The sequence below is a fragment of the Eucyclogobius newberryi genome, unplaced genomic scaffold (genome assembly GCF_026437365.1).
Source record: "Eucyclogobius newberryi isolate DKJ021-1_F unplaced genomic scaffold, fEucNew1.0.hap1 SCAF_15, whole genome shotgun sequence".
In the NCBI taxonomy this organism is placed as follows: domain Eukaryota; kingdom Metazoa; phylum Chordata; class Actinopteri; order Gobiiformes; family Gobiidae; genus Eucyclogobius; species Eucyclogobius newberryi.
Genome location: NW_027315779.1, coordinates 25891643 through 25917074, shown reverse-complemented (window position 1 = coordinate 25917074; position 25432 = coordinate 25891643). Strand labels below are relative to the sequence as shown.

At 38.0% G+C, this 25432-nt stretch overlaps 1 protein-coding gene across 3 annotated transcripts in view; it reads right to left on the bottom strand.

Annotated features, from left to right (window-relative positions):
- Positions 1-25432, bottom strand: part of LOC140361184 (kin of IRRE-like protein 3) — a 446443-nt gene that overhangs the window by 173280 nt on the left and 247731 nt on the right. For all 3 annotated transcript variants that reach the window (XM_072446900.1, XM_072446902.1, XM_072446901.1), the window contains exon 2: positions 1036-1185. In XM_072446900.1, coding sequence (XP_072303001.1) covers positions 1036-1185 — 150 coding nt within the window. The remainder of the gene's footprint in view (positions 1-1035; positions 1186-25432) is intronic.

Below are 25432 nucleotides of genomic sequence, written 5' to 3'. Positions count from 1 at the left end.
CCGTGTGGTTTTTTTCCTGTTCTCCGTATGTCAGTTATGGTGTCTGTCCAGTCCTTAGTCGTCGGTGCAGTTTGTGTCATCCATTTTTTTGTAATGGCCTTTTCCGCGTATGTTCCAAAGGTATCCATCTATAATGTCCATGGCAGGGGTTTCGAAGCCCAGGTACATCGTTCTGAAATTGAGTGGGGATTTGTCTTATACTTATACTGTTAAACCGTGTGTCTTTAAATGTTTTATTCCAAACAAATGCAAGCCTGTTCAGTGGCCAAGATACGAGTGTTCATACCATATCAGAATGAAGAAAAATTGCGCATGTGTCCCCAATATTCAGGTTAAGGAACAGTTATGATTGTAGTTTCTTTTTTTTTTTTTTTTTTACTCAGTAAGAGCGTAGGCTGCACTCAGCTCCTCTAAAGTCATCTTACAAATTCTGTTAAAATGCTGTTAAAATTGAACAAAAATAACAAATCCATTGAATATCCAGATCATGCAGAAATTCAATGGATTTTCTCTACTGGTGAGAGAGAGGGGGAAATGACCTTAAAGTCCATTGACTCCCAGCCACCCACGGGTCATGTCCAGCCTGTGTAATAAGTGGAGTCAATTAGTAAGTCATTAAAGTCATTAGGCGCTTAGTAAACTGTGCTCTGTGTGAGGAGACGCCGCTACATGCTAATCGCACAGCTAAACATACTAAAGAGCTCGCCGTCGAAATGAATTACAGCTCTGAAAACGGCATAATGCTGTTGCGTCCTTGGGCAAGACACTTCACCCGCCTTGCCACGGAATGAAATGATGGTGCCAGATGTAAAAATGTTGAATATACTCCAGCACGATTGTAGGTTACCATATGCGCTAACCTCCATTGTCCGAGGAAATTCAAAGTGTATGAACTGAATGGAATGAAAGATATTATTGTTTTTGGAACTTGAATATATACATATATTTACACACATTAAAGGCTTGTAAACATGTGTTTTTAATGAATCATCTCATGCCAAATGGTGTCATCACTGTGCGGAGTCGCGGTCCTACCTGACACGTCGCGGTTGACTCCCAAGGCCATGCCGTCTCGGAGCCACAGGACCATGCCGTGGTAGCCGGGTATGGAGCAGGGCAGGGTCACCGGCTGTCCCGCCACTACCACCAGGTCTGTGGGCTGCTGCGTGAAGACGTGCGCTCGCCCTGAAACAAGCGGCCGACAGAAACGAAGGTTAGTATTTCATTCAACAAGGAAAGACGTGAAATGTAGAGCGAGAAATTGTTTGTCAAACTGAGGCACTGCGGACTGACAGGGATATTCCATTGGACTTTACAACAATGTATCTGGGATGTAAAACTCCAACGATGGGAATGACTGATGGACAGTGATGCACATTTATTAAAATGTCAGTTTGCTCTCAGCATATACACTAATCATCCAATCTGCTCCTACATGTTTTAATTATTTTATGTTTTCCTACAACACACTTTTCTCCCGTAGAGACTACTTAAAGTAGCTCTTACACACACCAAACTGTCCAGTCTTGTACTTAACAAGTTTAAAATAAAATAAAAAATTAGGCAAAATTTGAAATTTTAAGGAAATTTTTTGTCTGATCAAGTTAACTGAAAAACAAATTAAGATTTTTTTTTTTTTTTAACTCAGTAAATGTCTTTGTGTCAACAAAATGAACCAAGAAATTACAATTTATTTCTACATCAAAACATTACATGACAAAATACTTGTGTGTAAACTACAGAAGTTTAAAATTGATCCTTAAATTTAGATATTTTTCTAGTTATGTTTCACAGTGTATACTTTTTACTTTGACTTCACTACGTCTGAGTGGAAGTATCTGTACTTTCCACTGCACTACACTTTTGATGAGGACAGTATGTTTTAGGTGGCATCATGCATAAAGGGTTTGAGTTGAACAAACAAAAATACACTTGTATAAACTTGAATTGATTGACTTAAACCGTCAGTTCTTTATAAAAATCACCACGTTTATAGTTAATAATTTTTTTGTCAACCCATAATTCAATACTTTGCTTAAGTAGATTTGTATACATGTATTGTATTGATGGATATGTGGAATATACTTTTGGCTACAGCAGAAAAAAAAAATGGTAAATAAAAATCATACAAAAATAAGGAAATGGATGACGGAGACAGAGCCGACTGTCAGGGACTGATCTGAAATAACTTTGGACATTCAAATAAATAAAATAAATCTACTTTTACTTTGAAAACATAAGCAAAATGATTTCCTTTTGATTTTGGCTTTTTAAGCGCTGGTCTAGTTCTGTTTTTTTTTTTTTTAAATAAATAATAAATATATATATATAAATATATATATATATATATATATTTATATATATATATATATATATATATATATATATATATATATTTAAAACAACAACAACAAACAGAGAAACAGTTATCTACTGTATGCTGAGGAAAATGTAACCAAATGTAAAATCACAACACAATAAATAGCCTGATCATTTCAGATAATGTTCAAAAGACGAGCAGATGGGACGAGTGACAAGCGCAGAATGAAACTATCTGGAAAAAAATGTTTCCCTTTTCAATCCAACAGCTCCAAACGTCCGAGGAACAATTTTACATTTTTCAGACATTTTATCGATTAAAATCAGACAATACCAAAATTAAACACGCATGTAGTTTCTAAAGTAGTTCCAAAGTAAAAGTTTGGTGAAAACTGAAACTAAATCAAATGTAATTAAGACTAAAACTGTGACTACATGTTTCATCAAATAATTAAAAAAGTCAATAAAAAGGAGCAGAATGGACGAGTGGTGACAATCCCCCAATGAAAGAGACTGAAAACAGATTCATTTTTAATCCCGAAGAACAAATTTGATCCTCTGAACATGTGGTAGAAAATCCATGGAGATTAATGTTAAGAAGTCGACTACATTTTGTTGACTTAGAATATAGTTTATTCCCAGTTTTGTCCTGGTGTACTTTGTTTGATCCAGTTCAATTCAATTGATTTGGTCCTGGTTTAGTCCTGGTTTAGTCCTGGTTTGATACTAGTTTGGTCCTGGTTTGATATTGGTTTGGTACTGGTTTGGTCCTGGTTTGATACTGGTTTGGTACTGGTTTGGTACTGGTTTGATATTGGTTTGGTACTGGTTTGGTCCTGGTTTGATACTGGTTTGGTACTGGTTTGGTACTGGTTTGGTACTGGTTTGATACTGGTTTGGTACTGGTTTGGTCCTGGTTTGGCACTGGTTTGGTACTGGTTTGGTACTGGTTTGATACTGGTTCGGTCCTGGTTTGATACTGGTTTGGTACTGGTTTGATACTGGTTTGGTACTGGTTTGATACTGGTTCGGTCCTGGTTTGATACTGGTTTGGTACTGGTGTGATACTGGTTCTGTACTGGTTCGGTCCTGGTTTAGTCCTGGTTTGATACTGGTTTAGTCCTGGTTTGATACTGGTTTGGTACTGGTGTGATACTGGTTTGATACTGGTTCGGTCCTGGTGTGATACTGGTTTGATACTGGTTCGGTCCTGGTTTGATACTGGTTTGGTACTGGTTTGATACTGGTTCGGTCCTGGTGTGATACTGGTTTGGTACTGGTTCGGTCCTGGTGTGATACTGGTTTGATACTGGTTCGGTCCTGGTGTGATACTGGTTTGATACTGGTTCGGTCCTGGTTTGATACTGGTTTGGTACTGGTTTGATACTGGTTCGGTCCTGGTGTGATACTGGTTTGGTACTGGTTTGGCCGATCACATTCAACTGCAGCAGGTAAGAAACTGACAGAAAATATTAGACATATGTTCAGTGGACGTGACTAACTACGTCCCCCCCGTCGTGAACTAGCGCGTGTTGCTTTGTCTTGGTCGCTGCGTTAAAATGAAAGTTAAAAACCACCGGAGCTTCAATGTCTTGTCGAGTTGTCGGACGAAGTTTTAGTGCTAATCTTTGCCCGCCGTAGACTGGAACAAGAGTGATCTGGCAGGTTTCAGGGGCAAAGGCGAATTGAGTTTGGTTGTTTAGCGCGCACTGAGTTCTCGGTGCATGTAAACGTGGTGACTGACAGCCAGACAATGAGCAGTGAGTTTGTCTTTCTGGTTGATTGCGTTACTTTGACTTGAATCTCTTCCACCGCCTGACGGAAAGAAGACGACATTGAGCGATGACATCCCCTGAAGGAAGAATGTGTTTGCGGACGGATGAGTCGGGAGTGTAACGGCGCGCTGCATGGGTGATATTGACAGACTGTAACCCCATTTGAGAGGCGTTGGAGTGCTCGCCCATATGGTCCGGCACACAACACCCTCCGGGCACCACATATCAGCCTCATTATGTGGACATGAGAGGTCTGCAGCACGTCTTTCACCCAGGTTGGCATTTTACACTCCAGGGACAAAGATGTGTTGGTGATACAATGCAATGGTGGAATGATGAAGTGGATGTGTAGAGCAGGGCAACTGTTGTGTGTTTAGTGTATGATGTGGGATGTACTGTGATATTGTTTATAGAACAGCCATCCCTGTGCCCTCGAAAGAGATCCATAAATATATATCCATAAATAAAGTTTAAAAAATTCATGATAGAAGGATGCTTTGATAAAAACACGGAAATATAAAATAAAAAAAATACATGTATTTTGTATATACTTTATTTTGCTGATATTTGTATATGTAGAGTATGTGTTTAACTGAAAATGTTGGCACAGCGGTAAAATATGCAGTATAATCCAATAGCCCATGAAGGGGAAAAAACAACAACAATAGCAACAACACACGTCAATATAGCAATTAATAGATAATAGGTAATGCAGACCTATAATAATCATAATCATTAAAAAATACAATGCACTGGTAATATGTAATTATAGCATGATGAAAGGATGCTCTGATATTAAATTAATAAATAATAATAATAAAAAGTATGACATTTGTATTTGGACTATCTCATGGCCAAAAACAATTTAAACAATTTTATTATTCATCTTAAATTTTAGCACAACAATAAGATGTGCAATATTATCCAATATTGATCCATTAATGAAAAAACTAAAAACTAAACAAAAACACGGACAAATAAATAAACAAAATTCACACATTCAATGATTAATAAAAAAAAAAAAAAGTCTAAGTAATGTTGACCCCTCAAAAAATAACAAATTACATTTTGAATTTGGTAGTACAAGTATGTATTCTGATGTTATTTATGGTTTCAAGTTGTTGTTTTTAGTACCTCTCTCTTTCTGCTAATCTTAGTGATATCGGCGTTATTCTTTTTTTCATTTTTGTGCTGCACTTTTGGGATCTTGAGTCTTGTTTATAAAATGAGCTTGATAAATAAAGTAGATGGATGGAACTATCAGAAAGTAAGTGGAGTTAGTGGACATAATGTATGTTTTTTAGCAATCAAAAGTACCTCAGTAAATAAATGCTGTTTGTAAACGGTACAAAAACTAACAAATGTTCTTATTTCTCTTTGACCAAAGTGTTGTGCTGTCATATTTGGTCCATCTAGACATCATTAAAAATATATGACATTATTTATTCCTTTTTTTCCCCTCATTTGATTCAAAGCTCATCAAATAAAACTATTCAGATCGTTGTTTATCTTCCAAATCGTGCAATATCTCATGTGAAAAGTGCTGTCCGCTCACTTTCACGCCCTTTAATGATTGGGTCGGCGATACAACATCTGCGCAGCGCTCGGCGAGGTCAGCACGCAGCCAAGTCGGTCCATCAGGCTCTAAATGTGTTTATCAGCCCATCATTTTCTTCTAATCCTCCACTAAAACACCACACACACTCAAGTCGAGCCTATCTGATGCAACACGCCTCCACTCCGGCCATAACGCAGCTGTCTAATTACATTCCCCAAGATCCGATCTGCTTTTCTATGCAACACGAGCACGGAAATGAGGAAATCGACACAGGGAAACGAGTGGAAACTAAGCAGGAAAAAGTTCAGTGTGTTAAAAGTCCGGGACAGTTCGATATTCAAGCTTCATAAAGGTGCACCGCGGAACTTTTCTACAGAAAGGTGTGTCGACTGCTTGTGTCCATGGATACGTTTTTGCTTGGAATGTTTCACAGTACGGCTTTGAACCTGAATATCGCCATAGCCGAGGTACAGGTCAGGTCTGTGGCGAGGCGGCCCCGCTCACAATGAGAATGCAGGTTTTTCAAGTGGCAAAAACACTTAAAGGCTAAAGAATTATGTTGAATGGTTAGGTTTATCGTCATGGAGACAAGCAAGAATTCCATTAGAACTGCTTTAATGGAAGGAAAACTAAGTGGAAAATGAATGGAAACTGTTCTGGTTAAAAATTAAAAGTAAAATAACCTGAACAATGTTACAGTTGCCAGCAGGGGGCGCAAGGGGAGAGGCAGTGTTAATTAGGCTAGACGTATTTTTTTCGTGATCGCTTTGAAGTAAGTTTGGACCATTTGAATATAAAAATGAAGACTGACACCCAAAAATGAATTACAGGTTGAAGATGGAAATTAAATTGGATTTGATATTGGAAAAATACTTTGTGAACGGCTCGGGCACTTTTGTTGAATTATTGAAGCAAATCATTAAATAAAAAGACTCAATGGGACATAAAGCATTAGCTTATAAATCAAATCTTGTGAATGATATTACCACGCTGGGTATAAATCAAACTTGTCTTATGCTGGAACTTCAAAAACTTGATTTTTTTACAAATGTTCGGCCTATCAATTTGGATATGCAGCAGTGGCGCAGTGGTTAGAGCTTTTGAGCGTCATGATCCTATGGTATCACAAGAAATGGACAAAATGAAATGGATATTTACAGCATTTATGAATTAAACTGAGCTAAAATGAAGCAAAACTAACTGCAGCACGTTCTCATCACAAACAAACAAAACATGCTTGGAGTTGTTTGATTTAAAGTTGAGTGAAAAGATAATTTTATAACAGGCGCGTAGTGCCAATCAGAGCGCTATTCTTGTGTCGACTGGACACAAATAGCTGTTTTTTCAGTTCTACAGAAGAAATGGGGACAAATAAAAGTCTGGTACGGATTTAAAGGTGCACTATAGCCATGTTTGCACTGGTTTGCTTTGGAGCGGATTTGTACAGTCCCAAAGTGTTTTCCTTTTTTTAAATGCTTAAAACGTAAAACACATAACAGACAGAACAGAACCAGAGAGCAAAATGTATATAACAATAAATAATAATATAAAGAGACATATACTAACAAAAGAAACACAACCATGATAAAGATGATTATTATTGTTATTTTTTTAAGTTCCAGGTGGTCCACAGTCGGTTAGATTTGTCCATTTCCAAATTAAGTCCAAATGTTTTTTTAATGTCGGTCCAGTCCTTGATCGTTGGTAGTGTTTGTGTCATCCATTTATTAGTGATGGCCTATTTTCCTGCCTCCAAAAGTGAATTCCAAATGTATCCTTTTTTTGTGTCCATGGCAAGAGTTTTGAGACACACAGTTTTAAAGTTCAGAGAGATGGCAATGTCGACAGTCTGCAGTGCATCGTGAACTTCAGTCCAACATCTTTGAGCGACAGGACAGTCCCAAAACACAGGATAGTGGTTTGCCTCCTGCCACAGTTTCTCCAACAGTCTGCATTTCCCGGTGAATAATGGCCACTTTGACACGGTCTTATGACAAAAACGTGACACAAAAATAAAAACAGACAATAACAATCGATCTTCAGATAAAATGCCGTTTTTCCAGTAACTTTATTTGTTGAACTAACAAGAAAAGCCATCAAAAAAATGAAAAGAACCCAACCATGTAATCCAAAAAGCCATCCTAAACTCCAACCATGCTTACCCAGGCTGACTTCTCCGCGCAGCAAAAGGAAGAGGAGCGAAACGGAGCATGAAACTAGTTCAACTTTCTATTTTCTTTGTGGCGTGAGTCCGCTGAGAGGAACGGGCCGGTCTCAGGGCGGCCATTTTGAGACGGTGAACACAGGACTCGCTGCCTGTTACGATAATAGATGTGTTTGTAGCTTCTTTAGGGAACAGATGGGCTATGCGGGGCTGCCTGTGTGGCGCTGTGACAGGTGGACTGGCCCAGTGGGGGGAAGTGCATTCTGGGATACACACCGCCCAGAGAGAAAGTGGTTTTAATGAGGTTCTTCTTTATTTTGAGAGAAAGACTGTTCCAGATATTACTGGCCCTCACAGAGAAAGTGTTTAAACAGTCAACAGGCTGTTTCTGAGCATTTCACCAACGTCTGATGTCGGATTGGCTGGCTGATAACATTATTGTAAGTTGTAAAACATGTCCTTTAACAGTTATCAATTATGTAATGCTATTTTATACTTTATTAGTTTTCATTATGATGCATTGTAGGGTTACAGTAATGTTAACGACAAATTCAAACATCTCCAACCTACAGATCTTCCCAGTGAGCCTGTGCCCATTGCTTTCTTTGTGCCGTTTTATGAGAAAAGAAGTGAACACAGAGTTCCGGAGGTTGATGGTGCACCAGCGTGTCCCTGTGAGAGTCGGACAAGCTGTGTCGGCTTTGGGGAACACAGACAATAAGCACAAAAGCCGAGGTGGAGAGGGAACGTGCTCTTATTTAACGCCGTCACTTTAGCAGCGGTTATTACCATCTGTAGAACACCACGTCCACGAGATGGAAGAGAGACGTTTTCTCCTTGTAAACCTTTGGGCAAGATTGTGTTTAATTTCAGGATTTTAATTCACCACAAAATAAATCAGAGGGAGGGATTTTGGATTCTGTTAATTGTGTTTTTAGGTGCGTTCTCAAACAGATTTACAGGAACTATCACGACATTAACTTTTCAAATTTGATTTTGATACTAAGGAAAATACTTGATTCTCGATACTAATTTTGATATCACAATTAGAATTTAAAAATGTTCTTATTTAGGTCATTTTAAAATAATAATCAGACATTTTTGACACTAAATAATAGTACTTTGTTCAGTAAAAGCTCAAGATCATTCTAAAAATGTGAAAATGTCACTTTTATTCTGTTTATGATTTTTTAGTTTTTTTATATTAATGCTAGGCCATGTTACTGTTCAGATCTGTGGAGACATTCACTGTAAGAATGTATGTTTTTCAAGATAGTTTTAGATTTTTTTTGGAACCTGCCATAGTATATTGATATGTTCCAAAATTAAGAACTTTTAAATATACCAGTAGATAAATACATTTCAAACTTCTTATGTATTTTCTTCATGCAAATTGAAGAAAATTAATTCCAATTTGAAAACTTATTATATCACGTAATCAAACTTATTATGTCATGTACAGTTTTTATCTATAAGAAAGGCATTTGGTGTGTAAAAAAAAAGGGCAAAAATACACAATAAAAATAAATAAATACATAAATAGAGCCAGGTTTAAATGTCTCGCTTCATTTGGTTCATATTTTAAAAACAAAATAAAAGGATAATTTGTCTTTCTGAGCATTTGAGGAAATTATCAAACGGTGCCTTATTCAAACTTTAATAAAACAGGCTTTCAATTAGAAATCATCAAATCCAGGCAAATTTCATGTATAAAATAAGTTTACTTAAAGTATTTGTTATAATGTTACAATAGGACTCCTCCACATTACAGAGCATCACAGGCAAAAGGCGATCAATATTAATAATAAGGTCAATATAAAGATACAGCATTTTTTCTATTATCATTGAATTACTTTTACTGAAGTAGGTTTTTTCCTTTAGCATGGAAAAAAACGACTTCAGATCAATAGAGGTTTTACACAATGGCTAAACACATTCAATGAACACTCAATGTGCATTTGTTCCTTTCTATAACATGCATCTAGTGTCAAAATGTAAAAGTCCTATTCAAATAAAACGTAGAAATAAACACTCCGCGTTTTCAATGACAAACCAGTGCGTGCAACGTTCAAGAGTGTTCGGCACAGTGCTCTCTACAGCGAAGCTAAGTAGATCCATGGAGTTTTTATTCTCAGGAGAAATTAATGTCACGCTAAACAACAATTTGCTGATGTATGAACCACTTTTGTGTTTGTTTACCGGAGTGTCGAGTCAAGTTGATTAATATACGCGGCTTTGTCCTACATGCAAAAACACTTTTCCTTTTCCCATTTGGATTCGAGGGGAAAATGCAACAATAAGCACCATCAGCTCCAATCAAGCGCCCCACAACAATCAACCCCCGGAATAATCAAATGGAAATGAATTTAGAGACGAGACGTATCACCAGTTTTTATTTTATTTTTATGAACTTTTTTATTTAATTTTTTTTTAAATGAGATTCCAAATGTCAGTGGGACTATCCTGGTTGAATAAAGAAATGAAAGGGGGAAAAAACTGTTTTATTAGCGGTTAGCCATGTTACAATTATTGTCTTATTCAAAGCAACATTGTACAAGTTCCAGGTCAAACACTATCAACTGGTCACCAAGGAAACAGCACTGGTCGCAAAACCGTTACCGTCACAACATGCCACTGCTCTGCCACTTGAGGACGCCGTGCCCGAGTCGGATGCCTGTACATTTGAAGGCAAACGCTTTTTTCAGACGCGCGTCCAAAGCGTCAGCCATAAGATGTACAGGCGTCCAACTCGGGCGCCCGGGGCGAATTTGGACGCCGCGGTAAGAGTATTCTTTTTGCCAACGTGACACATTATTTACAAGCCAGCGCTTAGCATTCAGCTGCATTTGTTCTAACGGCCCCGGCTGAAACACAGCGGAAACTGGAGGGTTTTGCTGTCAGCTGACTCTCACATTTGTTGTCTTTTTTATAATAATAATATTAATAACTTTTATTTATATAGCGCTTTTCAGTGACCCAAAGACGCTGAACATATATATATATAAAAAAAGGGGGGGTATTTACAGACAGGGGGGGACAGTACGTACAATACACATTAATATACAGATAAAATGAACAAGACAGAAGAAGTAGAGAGAAAAAGATGGGGATAACAGGGGATAGAAGAGTAGACAATGGGGTAGAGGAGGCTAGGGGTAGGGGAGGTCATAGGCTTGGGTGAAGAGGTATGTTTTGAGGCGGGATTTGAATGTTGTGAGTGAGGGAGAGTGGCGGACAGGTTGGGGGAGGGAGTTCCAGAGTCGGGGTGCTGTTCGGGAGAATGCTCTGTCGCCAAAAGTTTTGAGTCGGGATGTTGGTGCAGTCAGGGTGAGAGAGGAGGAGGATCGGAGAGCTCGGGTGGGGCGGTGGGGGATGAGGAGGTCAGACAGGTAGGGGGGGGCAAGGTGGTGAAGAGCTTTGAAGGTGAGGAGGAGTATTTTAAAGTTTATGCGCTGCTTGATGGGGAGCCAGTGGAGAGAGCGGAGAACGGGAGTGATGTGTTCACGGGACCGGGTGTGGGTGAGGAGGCGGGCAGCGGAGTTTTGGACCATTTGGAGTCTATGGAGGGAATGGAAGGAGATGCCAGTGAGGAGGGAGTTGCAGTAGTCGAGGCGGGAGGAGATGAAGGCAGCGGGGAAAGTGCTCAAAACAATATTGGGTTGGAAAGGGTTTATTTGCAAAAACAGAGCTACAGTTACAATTTACTCCAGTGTTTCCAAAATCCCACTCTTATTTTAGTGCGATAAACATCCATCTCATCCTTTCTTAAGCAAATCCCAACAACTACACTGCCTTGAAAAATATTATACAACACAAACAACAACTTTATAACCCATTTTCAACACTGAGATATCCGTTTTATTTGCAAAGAAACTCTTCAAATGTCACTTTTATGTTTAGTATTCCCCCAGAACCAGTTGAGATTTCTGGCGCACCAACTTACCAAGATTTCAGAGCCAAGAGCCAGCATTTTTTTGTCCTTTACCATCGAGTTTATATAGTCCCCTGCGCTCCATTTGAAATCCCAACACCACATTCTACACTGCCATGAACGCAACCACGTCCCATTACAATTCAAGGCCCAAACGCTGCAACACTCAGCACTAGCACCAATCAAACGTCGAAGCACAATCAAGCTCTCATCCTCCTAAACATGCCTCGCTACCAGAAAAGAGCGCAAACATCCAGCGTGTGATGAGGGAGGCAAACATCGACGAGGGGGGCTGACTATATATATATGTGTACATGTCTTTGTCTGTTTGCCACTCTCTATGGGGAGCTATGTAATGCGACTGCCTAACCTTGCCTTGGATCTCCGCAGTGTGCCGGCGCAGCGGGGGCAGCCACTAATGGTTGGATGAAAAGAACAAATGAATGCCATCATTACGTCGCGCAGCATCGCGGCAGGAGACAACAGCCCGACGACAAAAAATCAAAATAAACATCTTCCTTTTTTTCCCACCCGACTCCGCGCAGTCACTTTGTTTCAAGGTTTTGCCGAGATTAAAAGGCAGAAAAGGTGGCGTAGACTTCAAGAGCGGTGTTGAATATGGGAGACGCTTAGATGTGTGCAAATGATGCCAGAGTGGTTTAGAGGTGAAGAAGAGTCACTTAAAGATGGAAAGAGAGGTGGAATAGGCGATGAGGGGGAGAGATTGAGAGGCGTGGGATTCGAAGGCGAGGGTTGGATACGTTTTGCTATGACCTGTGGCCATAACAAGTATCGAGTAAGTCAGTATTTCGCAGAGGTAGATGGGACGGCGGACTTTCAGGTACAAATGGAGTGACATTTTTGACATTATTGGGCGATTTTATTCTATTTTAATTGTATTTATTTTTTTGTAATAAACATAAAAAGAACCCAAACAAATAGCTATTAGCCGTAGCTGCTTGCACAGTATGCCTCACAGCGAAAAGGTGTCAGGATTGATTCCAAAAAATATGTTCATGTACAGTATTATGTCATCCTTTTGCATTTAAATATTTTATGTTGATTAAACGTTATCTTGATGACCTTACATTTTTACGTTTTCACTTATACATAACATTACCAGGGCATTTCTCCCGTCAAATCATGCTCATTACAACTGTGTGTTTACATTAGCATGTCGGGGCAAGCTAGCTTTTCTTTATTTTTGGTAATTCCCTCTGCTTCCAGTAGATGGAGTACTAACACCAAATCTGGATTATTTTAAATTCTAGAACATAGGATGCCAAAGCAGTGCACAAGAGCATGTTTAAAGGCCGATAACACAACAAATGATGATGATATGTGTCGTTTAAATATGCATAAATGATATTGATATCTTTCTTTTATTTTTTAAGAACATACAAAACTGGGCAGGACCAGAGAGAAATAAAATAAGTAAAACATTAAATTTAGAAGCTAAGGAAGAGGTGGTAACCAAAGAAAAGAAGGTTAAAGCAGATTAAGTCCAACATAGAGGTCCAATTTAGTCCATCGTCTGTCAAATTTGTCCATTTTCAGACTTGAGTTTTCTAGTATTTTCTTAAATAGCAGGTTTGTACGGGACATTCACCAGAACTAGAGCAAATACAAGACAGTTTAGTATTTTGAATGGTATCCAGCGTTAATGTTAAAAGCCAAATTGTTTTTTTAGCTGGAGTTCAATGATGCTTCCCACATTGCAAACCTTCTGAACTCTTGCACTTTCATTTGGAAATAGTGTTTTCACAGTATGCTCCCAGAATAATTAGCAGGTAAGCGGATTCACAAACCGACCCCTCAACGTGCTATTATCATCTACTTTGGTGGTAATCCACACTCAAAATAAATGAAACACTTTTTTTCTGCAATGATACTATTTGCAAGAATGCTGGGATATGCTTAGAAACAAGTCCCCATTAGGAAAGTCCTAATTTGGTTTATATACATCTCACTCCTCAAGACACTGCTTTCAATTTGCCAACCATTGATGGAACAATCGATCCTTCCATTTGCTCACGGATTTACTGAAACACCATTAAGCTTAAGAAGGCCCTCGCATTCCCTCACCTGCCTGCAAGACTGAGCATGGTATTTATAAAGTAGCAGTAGTAGTAGCAGTAGCAGTAGTTGTAGTAGCAGTATTAGTAGTAGTAATAGGAGTAGAAGTAGTAGTAGTAGTAGTAGTAGCAGTAGGAGCAGGAGTAGCAGCAGCAGTAGGAGTAGGAGTAGGAGAGAGTAGAAGCAGTAGTAGTAGTGGTAGTGGTAGTGGTAGGAGGAGGAGGAGTAGGAGGAGTAGCAGCAGTAATAGGAGTAGGAGAGAGAAGTAGTAGTAGCAGTAGCAGAGGTAGTAAGAGTAGTAGCAGGAGCAGTAGTAGTAGTAGTAGCAGAGGTAGTAGTAGTAGCAGTAGCAGAGGTAGTAGTAGTAGCAGAGGTAGTAGTAGTAGCAGTAGCAGAGGTAGTAAGAGTAGTAGCAGGAGCAGTAGTAGTAGTAGTAGCAGCAGTAATAGGAGTAGTAGTAGGAGAGAGTAGCAGTAGTAGCAGTGGTAGTAGGAGAGAGTAGCAGTAGCAGTAATAGGAGTAGTAGCAGCAGCAGCAGCAGCAGCAGCAGTAGTAATAGGAGTAGTATGAGTAGGAGAGAGTAGCAGCAGTAATAGGAGTAGCAGCAGTAATAGGAGTAGGAGAGAGAAGTAGTAGTAGCAGTAGCAGAGGTAGTAAGAGTAGTAGCAGGAGCAGTAGTAGTAGTAGCAGCAGTAATAGGAGTAGCAGTAGTAGTAGGAGAGAGTAGCAGTAGTAGCAGTAGCAGTAATAGTAGTAGTAGTAGCAGCAGTAATAGGAGTAGCAGCAGTAATAGGAGTAGTAGGAGTAGGAGTAGGAGAGAGTAGCAGCAGTAATAGGAGTAGTAGGAGTAGCAGCAGTAATAGGAGTAGCAGCAGTAATAGGAGTAGTAGGAGTAGGAGTAGGAGTAGGAGAGAGTAGCAGCAGTAATAGGAGTAGTAGGAGTAGCATCAGTAATAGGAGTAGTAGGAGTAGCAGCAGTAATAGGAGTAGCAGCAGCAGTAGAGAGTAGCAGTAGAGAGTAGCAGCAGTAATAGGAGTAGCAGTAGTAGTAGGAGAGAGTAGCAGTAGTAGCAGTAGCAGTAATAGGAGTAGTAGCAGCAGCAGCAGCAGCAGTAATAGGAGTAGTAGTAGTAGCAGCAGTAATAGGAGTAGTAGGAGTAGGAGTAGGAGAGAGTAGCAGCAGTAATAGGAGTAGCAGCAGCAGTAGGAGTAGGAGAGAGAAGTAGTAGTAGCAGTAGCAGAGGTAGTAAGAGTAGTAGCAGGAGCAGTAGTAGTAGTAGTAGTAGCAGCAGTAATAGGAGTAGCAGTAGTAGTAGGAGAGAGTAGCAGTAGTAGCAGTAGCAGTGGTAGTAGTAAGAGTAATAGCAGGAGCAGTAGTAGTAGTAGTAGCAGCAGTAATAGGAGTAGCAGTGGTAGTAGGAGAGAGTAGCAGTAGTAGCAGTAGCAGTGGTAGTAGTAAGAGTAATAGCAGGAGCAGTAGTAGTAGTAGTAGCAGCAGTAATAGGAGTAGCAGTGGTAGTAGGAGAGAGTAGCAGTAGTAGCAGTAGCAGTGGTAGTAGTAAGAGTAATAGCAGGAGCAGTAGTAGTAGTAGTAGCAGCAGTAATAGGAGTAGCAGTAGTAGTAGGAGAGAGTAGCAGTAGTAGCAGTAGCAGTGGTAGTAGTAAGAGTAGTAGCAGGAGCAGTAATAGGAGTAGTAGTAGTAGCAGTAGTAGTAGTAGCAGCACCAACATGAAAATGGTTTGAACTATACCCCACCCATTCCTCCTATTGGTCAGCTTCTGTCATGCTCTGAGTGAGTGACAGGTGGATTCAGCCAATCACAATAAGGTTTGAACTATTTGGAATCAAATTATGATGTTAGTTCCCTCATAAGAAATTCGGCAATCAAGGCCCCCAAAAAAATGAAATATTTCCTCCCATAGACGTACATAGAGATTCATCCGCAAACACGGTGTAAAAAGGGACCAAAAGAGCAGTGGAACGACCCAATAAACGTCTGGGTCACTACTGCTGTAATTTAGTATCTTATTCCCATTGGATTAAGTTCAGGATCATCTGAGACGTGACTACAATACGGAGCCAGTTAATTATCCAGTAAAAGATTATGCCTCGCTGCAATTAACCATGCCTCTCTTTTCTCTTTTCACTCCCCGCTGTTGCCAGAAGGGGGCATCGAACCTCTTTATTTATCACCATGTATCTCTAGTACTACGATTGAGAAGTCAGAGAAAAATACTTTGTTTACCTTTACAGCGGGAATGTTGAAACCACGTCATCTACAGGGGCCGAGCTTCCACAGGGGCCACTGGAGCTGTAGTTTGCCATAAGTTATACACCAGCACGCCAACGAGAATATTTCGATTTACAAGACTATAAAGAGGAGCAATTAGTCCGCTTAAGTAGACCGTCTTGAATTCCATTGCTGTAGCGGATTCTTTAAATTAAATGCATTTGTTTTTTGAGCCTTAAGTGGTCCCTTACTGGAGAACAAGAGTTTAGAACGTTACATCGTCTGTAAAGTACAGGTGGAGGACCAGAATACAGAGACATTAAGATGTGATACAAGAGCATATTCAAATAATAAGTGAATGTAAAGGCTATTTGTGTTCACGGTTAACGATAGATACAAGACTTACCGTTGGTCCAATTAGTTTGCATGGCTCGCAATTTCTCATTACAAGGAAAGAAAGTATAATCATAAAATGTCAATAGAACAATATGAATCACAAATTAAGGCGCTCAAGCTGATGCGAAAAGTTGAGTTGTGTTATAATCGTGTGTGATTTTAATTGGTACATTTCAAATATGAATAGTAAAAATAGTCATGTATTTTTTATAGTTATAATAATAGTAGTTACCTGGAAAATGGAAATAGGAAAAAAAGAAAAAGAAAGTGGTGACACAAAATGGTCTAATCAATGACCAATGAATGAATGGAAAAATGGACACTCAGATTTAATTTGAAAATGGCCAAATTTGACGAACATTAGATTATATGTGAAGCGTTTATGTTATTAAGAATCATTCAATGCTTTTGCTCATTTTAATAATCTGTGTTTTTACGTCTTGTTTCATACATTTAAACATTAAAAAAGGACATTGGACTTTATGGCACAGTTGCTAGGAAATGGAATCACTTTACTGGGGGAAAAAATTGTCAAATGTTTAACTAAATTTGAAATATTGGGCAAACTAGGCTTAACCATCCAATAAAACTGAGTGCACAGAACGCACCTTAATCACAACTGGTCTTTTTTTCCTGCTCGGACGCTTTATTCTCACACAACCGCCGCCATTTGATCCCGCTCGTCGAGAATACAACTCCACTTTGAAAGAAACGCCTTTAATAAAAGCAGTTTTCACAAGCGTTCATAAAGTTCATTACCTGTCATAACCCCGTGTGGAGCGATCCCACATCGCGCGCCTCAGAGCCCGTTAAAAACCTTCTACGTCGGGTTAAAACCAGGACGTGCGCAGGCTGCGTTTGCTCGTGAACCCGGTGAAAACATCTGCTGCGACAAAAGCTGTAGGCGGAAAGTCAACATCCAAGTACGAACTGCTTTTTTAAAAATAATCTGGAGCGTCTAAAGGGATTATAACACTGGGAGCTATTGGTATGCATATGCGGTGAGCTGTGGAGTGCCGCTCGCGTGGATTTTGACCTAAGTCGGAGGAAACGGCAAACAACCAGGTTGCCCCTAATCTTACAATGAAATGATAAAGGAGAAAACGGAAAAATAGTTGCAAAAAATGTTGCGGACTCTTCTCCCCAGGGTTCCAGAGAGGAATGGAATTGTTTGCTACTGTACAAAGCGTGATAGATAACAGAAAGAGAGGGGCAAAATGACACGGAACATTGTCCTTGCTTTGGGGTCTCAGGAGGAGCACCCGGCGTTGGAAATCTAAATCTCTAAAGCTTTAAAGCAAGTGGGTTTGCTGAATGTTATTGCGGCTTGAATAGATGTGCAGAGGTGGTCTTTCAAAGTACTGTACGGTCAAATATTACTGCGAGACAAGAAAAGGTAGCTTTGGGGAGATAGGGTAGATAGCAATTTGAAGTTTTTCTGTAATTTACTGATGCAAAAAAATACAGTTTATGTGTAATATAAAGGACAGAATTGCACATATTTAGTCCGTATACATATACAAATTAGAATGAGGCAGGTTTAAAATTCTTGCTACGTTTTGTTAACATATTAGATACAAAAAATAAAATGGATAACTAAACTAGATCTGACTAAAAATGGTGTAAAAATAAATAAATACATGAAATCACCACATTTTTTGAGTTAAAACTTGAATAAATCATGCAATATTAGATCCTTCCGTGCAATCTGCCAAAATCGAAAAGTGGAGGCGTGTAATATGTCTTTTTTATGTCCAGGAAGCAAAACCCCAAATAAAAAGAGCAAAAGTCTCAAATCAAAGTAAAAGTCCCATCTTGCTTACAGTCTGTCAAACATGCTACTTTAATGTCTGATCTTTGTCTCTCTATTTATTGAAATTTAATTTGTGTTGTAAAAAACTATAAGTTGGACATGCTTAAATAAATTAAATAAATTTAACCGACTGTGGATCAACTGGGACATAATTAATATTATTATTATTATTTATTTATTTGTTTTCATTATTGTATTTCTTTGTTTAGTAGATGTCTTTCTGTATTTTAGTTTTTTTCTTTTAAATTATTCCTAATTTAGCTCTCTGGTTCTGTTCCATCTGTTCTTTTGTTTATGTTTTAAACTTTAAAAAAATTAAATTAAATAAAATCAAAATAAATAAATAAACAACAACTTTGCAGATTCCAAAATAATAAAATATGTGACTTTGGTCTTAGCATATTGTTCTGAGAAGCTAATTTATTAAACACACTGACTATTTCAACTGCTACTTCTACCACTACAACAACAAAAAAGTCTGCAAGTTTCCTAAATATTTCTTCTTTAATTATTCTTCGTTAAACAAATCAAGCACAATAAAAGCTTAATCCAATCGATAAATTAAATCCTTTTCAATCCCTTTATCGGAGAAGGAAGGGAGAACATCGGGCTTTAAACTGCCACGAAAATAATAGCATCCTTTTCTTTTACAATCTTTGCGCAATGATAAAAGAAGATGAGTACATTATAAAACAAATAGCAGTGGAATCAACTCCCCAGGCTTTGAGTGAAAAATGAAATTGTTTGCCACTGTACAATCCTTGATAGATAACGGGGGGCTTGGGGAAGGGAATAAAAGCGACACAATGTGGAAAATTGTCCTTGCTTTCTGTCTCCGGGGGGCTCTCTCTCTCTGCTGGAAAAAAACTCTCACAAAGAAGAAGAAGAAAAAGGGAAAAATGTATCTTGAAAAACTTTGATTCCTGCATTGATCTCTTTGCGTTGCGAACAAAAGGCTTATGAGCACAGCCTGGGGCGCCGAACACTTGAGGAGTTTGTTATTTTTTATTTTTTTTTGCCGTACAAGAGAAAGGCAAATGGTTGCGATTGGGAAATGAATTTGATTTCTGAAAGCTTGCGCGCTTGTGAATTGGAATGCGGCGATAGTTTTTGTAAAAAGCCCCGCGCTGTTCTGTGGACTTTCTGCGTTGAGCCCCATCAAACTGGCTGTTATTGCGGTAAAGCGGGAGGTTTACGTTGCTTAAAGAGAGAGGAGACAGACGGAGAGAAGATATTGAATTCTCCAAAGCCCCTATTTCATTATTTTTTCAGGCCGCGGAACTTTCAAAAACTATGTACGAGATAGAAAATATTTGAGCTACTTTTTTTGAAGCGTTGTGTGTACTTAAAAGATAAGATATAGATGGAACTGGCAGTGGTGGAAAGGGACAACGTTTTTGATCATTTTAGGTGTCTGTACTTTACTCAAGATGTTTTTACAGTGGATACTTTTTACTTTTACTTCACTATATTTGAAAACAGTAGCTGTACTGTTTACTCCACTACATTTTTGAATTGGAATGAAAAGTACTCAGTTTGAGGGGTTATTTTTAGCGGATTCATGGTGACAGCCGGGTGGTTTTGAGTTCAAGCCCCAGCTTTGAACGGATAAAAATGAATTTAAAAATGTATTACAAAAATTATGAAAATTCAAGTTGACCTTTGCTGGTCAACAATCTGCACAATTATTTACCAAAACACCAGTCGATTTTCAAATGTACTATGTTTACTTTTACTTGCTACATCTCAGTGGGACTACATAAAAGGTTGGTAAAAAAAAAATAATAATAATAATAATATATATATATATATATATATATATATATATATATATATATATATATATATATATATATAAATGTTTTTGTACACATACAAATGTTACATATGTAACAAAATGTAATACTTCTTCCACCATTGTTCATTGGCACACCTTATTAATAACTACGACTTAAAACAATTATAAAAAACGACTTCATAATAATAATATTGCATGATTTAGGCTTGCCGTAAAATTCTGACAAAAATAAAATTGTACAAATATATATATATATATATATATATATATATATATATATATATATATATATATATATATATATATATATATATATATATATATATATATATATATATATATATATATATATATATATATATATATATATATAGGTCATATATATATATATATATATATATATATATATATAGGACCTATATATATATATATATATATATATATATAGGTCCTATCCGTCTATATTCTGCAGGTGTCCAGGTTGTAACATGAGATATTTACACAGAAATATGGTACACAGTTGTGATGCACGGGTTGTCTTTTGACCCACAGGTCGGGTTGGGGCCGGCCAAGAAATTATAATTTCATTGCAGGGCAGGTTGGGGCGGGTTATAAGATGCAGACCATTGTGGCACATGTATCTTTGCATTTAGACGTCTAAATTCAGTTCCTTGTTAGACTCAATTCTCAGTGATTATGAGTGGGATAAAACATGCAGCATTTTGAAGCTTAACATTGTCCCTTCTGTCCTTGATTACTCTGTGTGACCTGACTTACCTGTGTCTGTGTCTCCACATCTGGCTCTGCTCCTGAGCTTGTACTTAGCTGTAAGGGATAAAGAGCTTCCTGCTAGAGCGCCCCTAGAGGCAATTAGCCCGTAAAAATCTCTGCATCGTTGTATAGGCCGCAGGGTTCAAAGCGTGTGAAAAAGCAGCTTATAGTCCGACTTTTACAGTAGAAACTACGGTACTTATTTACCATTTACCACCACTTATACCATTTTGAATGTGTCTTTTTAACATCCTCTTAAAACAGTTTATTGACCTGAATCATTAAAGCTACTGGAAGCCTCCACAGCAGTAGCAGTTCTTTTCAGAGCATCAGTCCTAGGTAGAGGGAGGGTAAAATGGCCCTGTGAAGCTTCTCTTCTGTTTAAGTCTGTGCAATGAGACTTAGTGCCTTTTCTAATGTATACCTGTTTACAGGGGTTAGGAGTACACACAGTATATTTTATAAAAGTACTACTAAATGTGAGAGTGAACGTACAATGCACATTTGAGTTACATGAAGAGTAAATTTGTCAAAAACAACAGATTTGTAGTGAGCAAATCGTTTATTAAGAATGATTTAGGCTTAGTAATTACTTAACTAATACTCTAACCCTAATTCCTAACCCTAACCTTAATGAAGTAGTCAGTAAGTCTGAACCATTCTTAATAAACTGTGTGTTCATTATGAATTAAGTCGCAGTTCATGTTTTGTTAAGGCAAATTAAGGTGAAGTTATAATAATGTAGTACTATTTATCGACTCTTTCCCATTACCATCTTCTACAGATATTACAAATGAAAATGAAGTTCAGTGGATGCGCTCAAAGATGGAGGGAAACATAAAAAAGAGTTTTGCAATTCCAATATTTCTAATGGAATGTGTCTATTTTTAAAATCAAACTTATCCCTCACTTCATTTTTTGTTTCTTTTTTATTGTATTTTTTTCTTTTTTATCAAATTATTTATTATTATCATTTTCTATTTACTTATTTATATTATTATGTTGATGTATTTTCTTATTTTCTTAATTATTTGCTTCAATGAGATTACACACTATTTCTGGTATCAACCTGCACCTAAAATCCACAACGCTCCAAACTCTCTCTCTGGTTTGCAATACCATGGTTTGGTTATGACTTTTACAATCTTTAACCATGGAAACAGATCATCTAGACTGACTTCCCCCTGCTAATATACTCCACCAACACATAACTTTTACCCGGCGCACCGCAACACCCATAATGGAACAACTATCAGGATGTGGCACGAGCAGGGATTGATTGCCTGAGGAGGTCTGGCTCATGAGGCGTAGTGAAGGAGCTAGGACCCTATCAAGTGTCACTAGAGCCCTTAGACCAGGGGTGTCCAAACTTTTTTCACCAAGGGCCGCATTTTGAAACTTATACGGGGCAGAGGGCCACAAACAACTTGACAATGTCGAATTTGTTGAATGACAAAGTGAATCATTCAAAATTTTGCATTTGACGCAATTGTGATGAGCCTCCACACCTTTAATTAGACCTAGAACATTAATATTAGGTTGGTTTAACATCAATATGAATGAACTTTCCAAATTTCACAGTAAAAAGTACTACTTTTTGTTGTTTGGGCCGACATAGCAGGAAGCTGGAGGGCCAACAAAAAATGGTCTGAGGGCCGCATTTGGCCCCCGGGCCCTAGTTTGGACATGCCTGCCTTAGACACTCCTATCATCCACTATTTCCTCTCCTGTGCGTTGTCCAGCCACATATTTCAATGCAATTATCAGCACCGTGCCTCCACAGCGGTTAATGACGAATAAATTCATCGACAGTTGTGAAACCAAATCATATCTGTCAACTGCAATAGTAACAAATACTTATTCATTGTGTAGTAACTAGTTTGGATGCTTCGGTATTTCCTGTTATACCTGTCTGTGGATTAGCCATGTGTACATACTGAAGAGTGTTGTCACAATACATTTGATTAATAATGGGTGACTCAATACCAAAATATCAACATTATGACAATGGCAAGGTATTGAAATGCTTTAATGCTGGAAAAATGTATAATGTATCTGGAGTTTAGAGCGCTTTATCGCCTCAAAACTCCTGTCATGACAGATTTGACAAATATCAATTCTGCCCCCCCCAAAAAAATATCAGAAATAAAGTGCATCACCCGTCATTTATCTGCACATTTATTCAATTTTTAAGTTAATTCAAGCAGGATGATCAAAATTATCAATAGCCTCTTATGCCAATGTGAAATTCTTTATAACAGGAGTTTCAATGTAATTTAATACAAAACTCACTGGTATCGGTATTGCATCGATATCATAATTAAGTGCTATTACTATTACTTAAAATAAAAAAAAATCACTAAAATAAATCACTGGTATCGCCCATTATTAATTTAAATAATACAAGAAAGGCTCAATACTGCTTTCGATACAATAATTAAAAAATAAATAAAAAAATTGCTTGTTAATAATAATAACAATAGTAAAAAGTATAGACTGTAAATATAAGGGCATGAGAAATAAAATATGTAGAATAAAAGTGATTTAAAAACAATATATATACAACAAGATCAGAATGATGTGCAAAACTGGCAGTGCAAAACAGTGATATAGGAGCTATATGGATCTTGTATCAATGTCTGACAGAAGTAGCAGAAGGACTGCATTTGCTGACACACTGAAGCGTGAAGCAGTTTGTATCAAGCTAAAAATGATGGCTGCCAGCATAAAAGTTAAGATGTGTAGTGAAGGCAATTTGAGCCCTAATATATCCAGGTTTTAATTAATGTAGGTCATTAAGACGTTATTGCATATTACCCACTTTTAAAATCTGTAACGAATTCAAAGGAACACTTTCTACTATAAATATACTCTAACAAGTCTAGAAACAGGTGAAGGAAAGAGAGCAGTAAAATCCAGCTCTTTGATTGGTTGGTGCTTCCTGAAATGGGCGGGGTATTTAGACTTCTCAGATACTCAAGCGAACAACTCAACAATACTCTCTCATTTTCACAATAAAAAAATCCAGAGAATAAAAGCATTCTCATTATGCTATTGGTAGACATGCTACATTAGCCTAGCAGTATCATTGCTCCGAATTGAACCAGTTTTATTCCTGCTAAGTCATCAAAGTTCACCTCAACTCTTTACAATTCAACTCTTTCACTACTTTACAATTCGGAAAGACAGGACCACATGCTAACTATGGACCATTTGGGACGACAGCCCATCAAAACACAACCCGCACGTAATTACATGCTAGCAACATTTTCAACATTCACCTTTTGGTTGATAGCTAGGTAGGAAGTCAAATATAGCGTATGTTACTTTAGCCTTGGAGGGTTTTGTATTCAAGAAAGAGTCCTGTTTCACCTTACATTCTTGGCAGCAGCATTTAAAAGAACATGCTAATTTTAGGCTATGCAATTTTTTTGTCTGCTTCCAACACAAGCCTTTAGCACCAAACGCACAACAAGCTGTATTGCTAATTTAAAAAACAACAACACAACAGTATATTTTGTGATGCCTAAGTCGCGAAATGCAACAAAGGATAACTTTTTTTGCCAAATCTACAGCAGCTAGCTAACAATGCCTGATTCAAAGAGTTGACAGCTACTGAAGCGCCAAACAATCAAAGCTGAAAATTCCCGCATTGAAAATCTCTATTGGGGCCATTATTTCCTTTTGCAAAATGTTCAGATGTTGAATTAGTGAACTTTGAGACTTTAATATATGATTCTACCTAAACTTTAGAACCATTACAATAGTGTTATGAATGCAACGTTGAAAGGGAAGGTTTGACAGAGTTTTCTTGCCGTAGATGAAAGCGGTGTATTGGCGATTGTTTGTCAAGACAAATATAGCTGCAGCTGTCATGACAGCTTCGTAATTGAAAGATTTTTCCAACCCCTTTTTGAGACCACCAGTATTAGTCGAGACAATCTTTTTCATTCATTTTTCCTCCCCACAGATCTAGCTTGGGAGTGGAACTGTCATTTAAGAAAGCAGATGCAGCGTTTACATACAACCAACAGTGCGGATTTCACAGTCATGAAGTTTTGATATTGCAATGAATATTTGGAAGAAAAAAAGCACTGGGTTTAAATAGCACTTTGTTAAATACATGAAGGGCCTCATTTATCAATCATGGTGCTAAACTGGGAGTATAAATATCATGTGCTATTTGTGAGCGTGCTGCACCTGATTTTCAATTGAAAGATTTACATAATATTTCTTCCACAAAATTGATATGTAAAAAGAGTTCAGCAAGTGGAGATGTGTGCGTGACTCTGCTCCGAAGTGTGAGAGTACATCCACGTCTAAAAAGTTATAATGATGCACGGTGTTTGGAGCGAGGAGGGTCTGATGCACACCCATGACACGTGTTAACATCAGGGTAACCAGCATTGGTAAATTGGGGAGAAATCATTTTTGCTTTGGACTTTGATGTGGGATGATGTATCATGGCAATAAATGCACAAATATGTGCACCTGTTGTATTATCCTTATAGGTATATATAACACAAATATTGTGATATTGATCCAGTCCAAATGAGTTTTGTACTAAAATGCATTGAAACTTCTCAACTCACTGAACAAT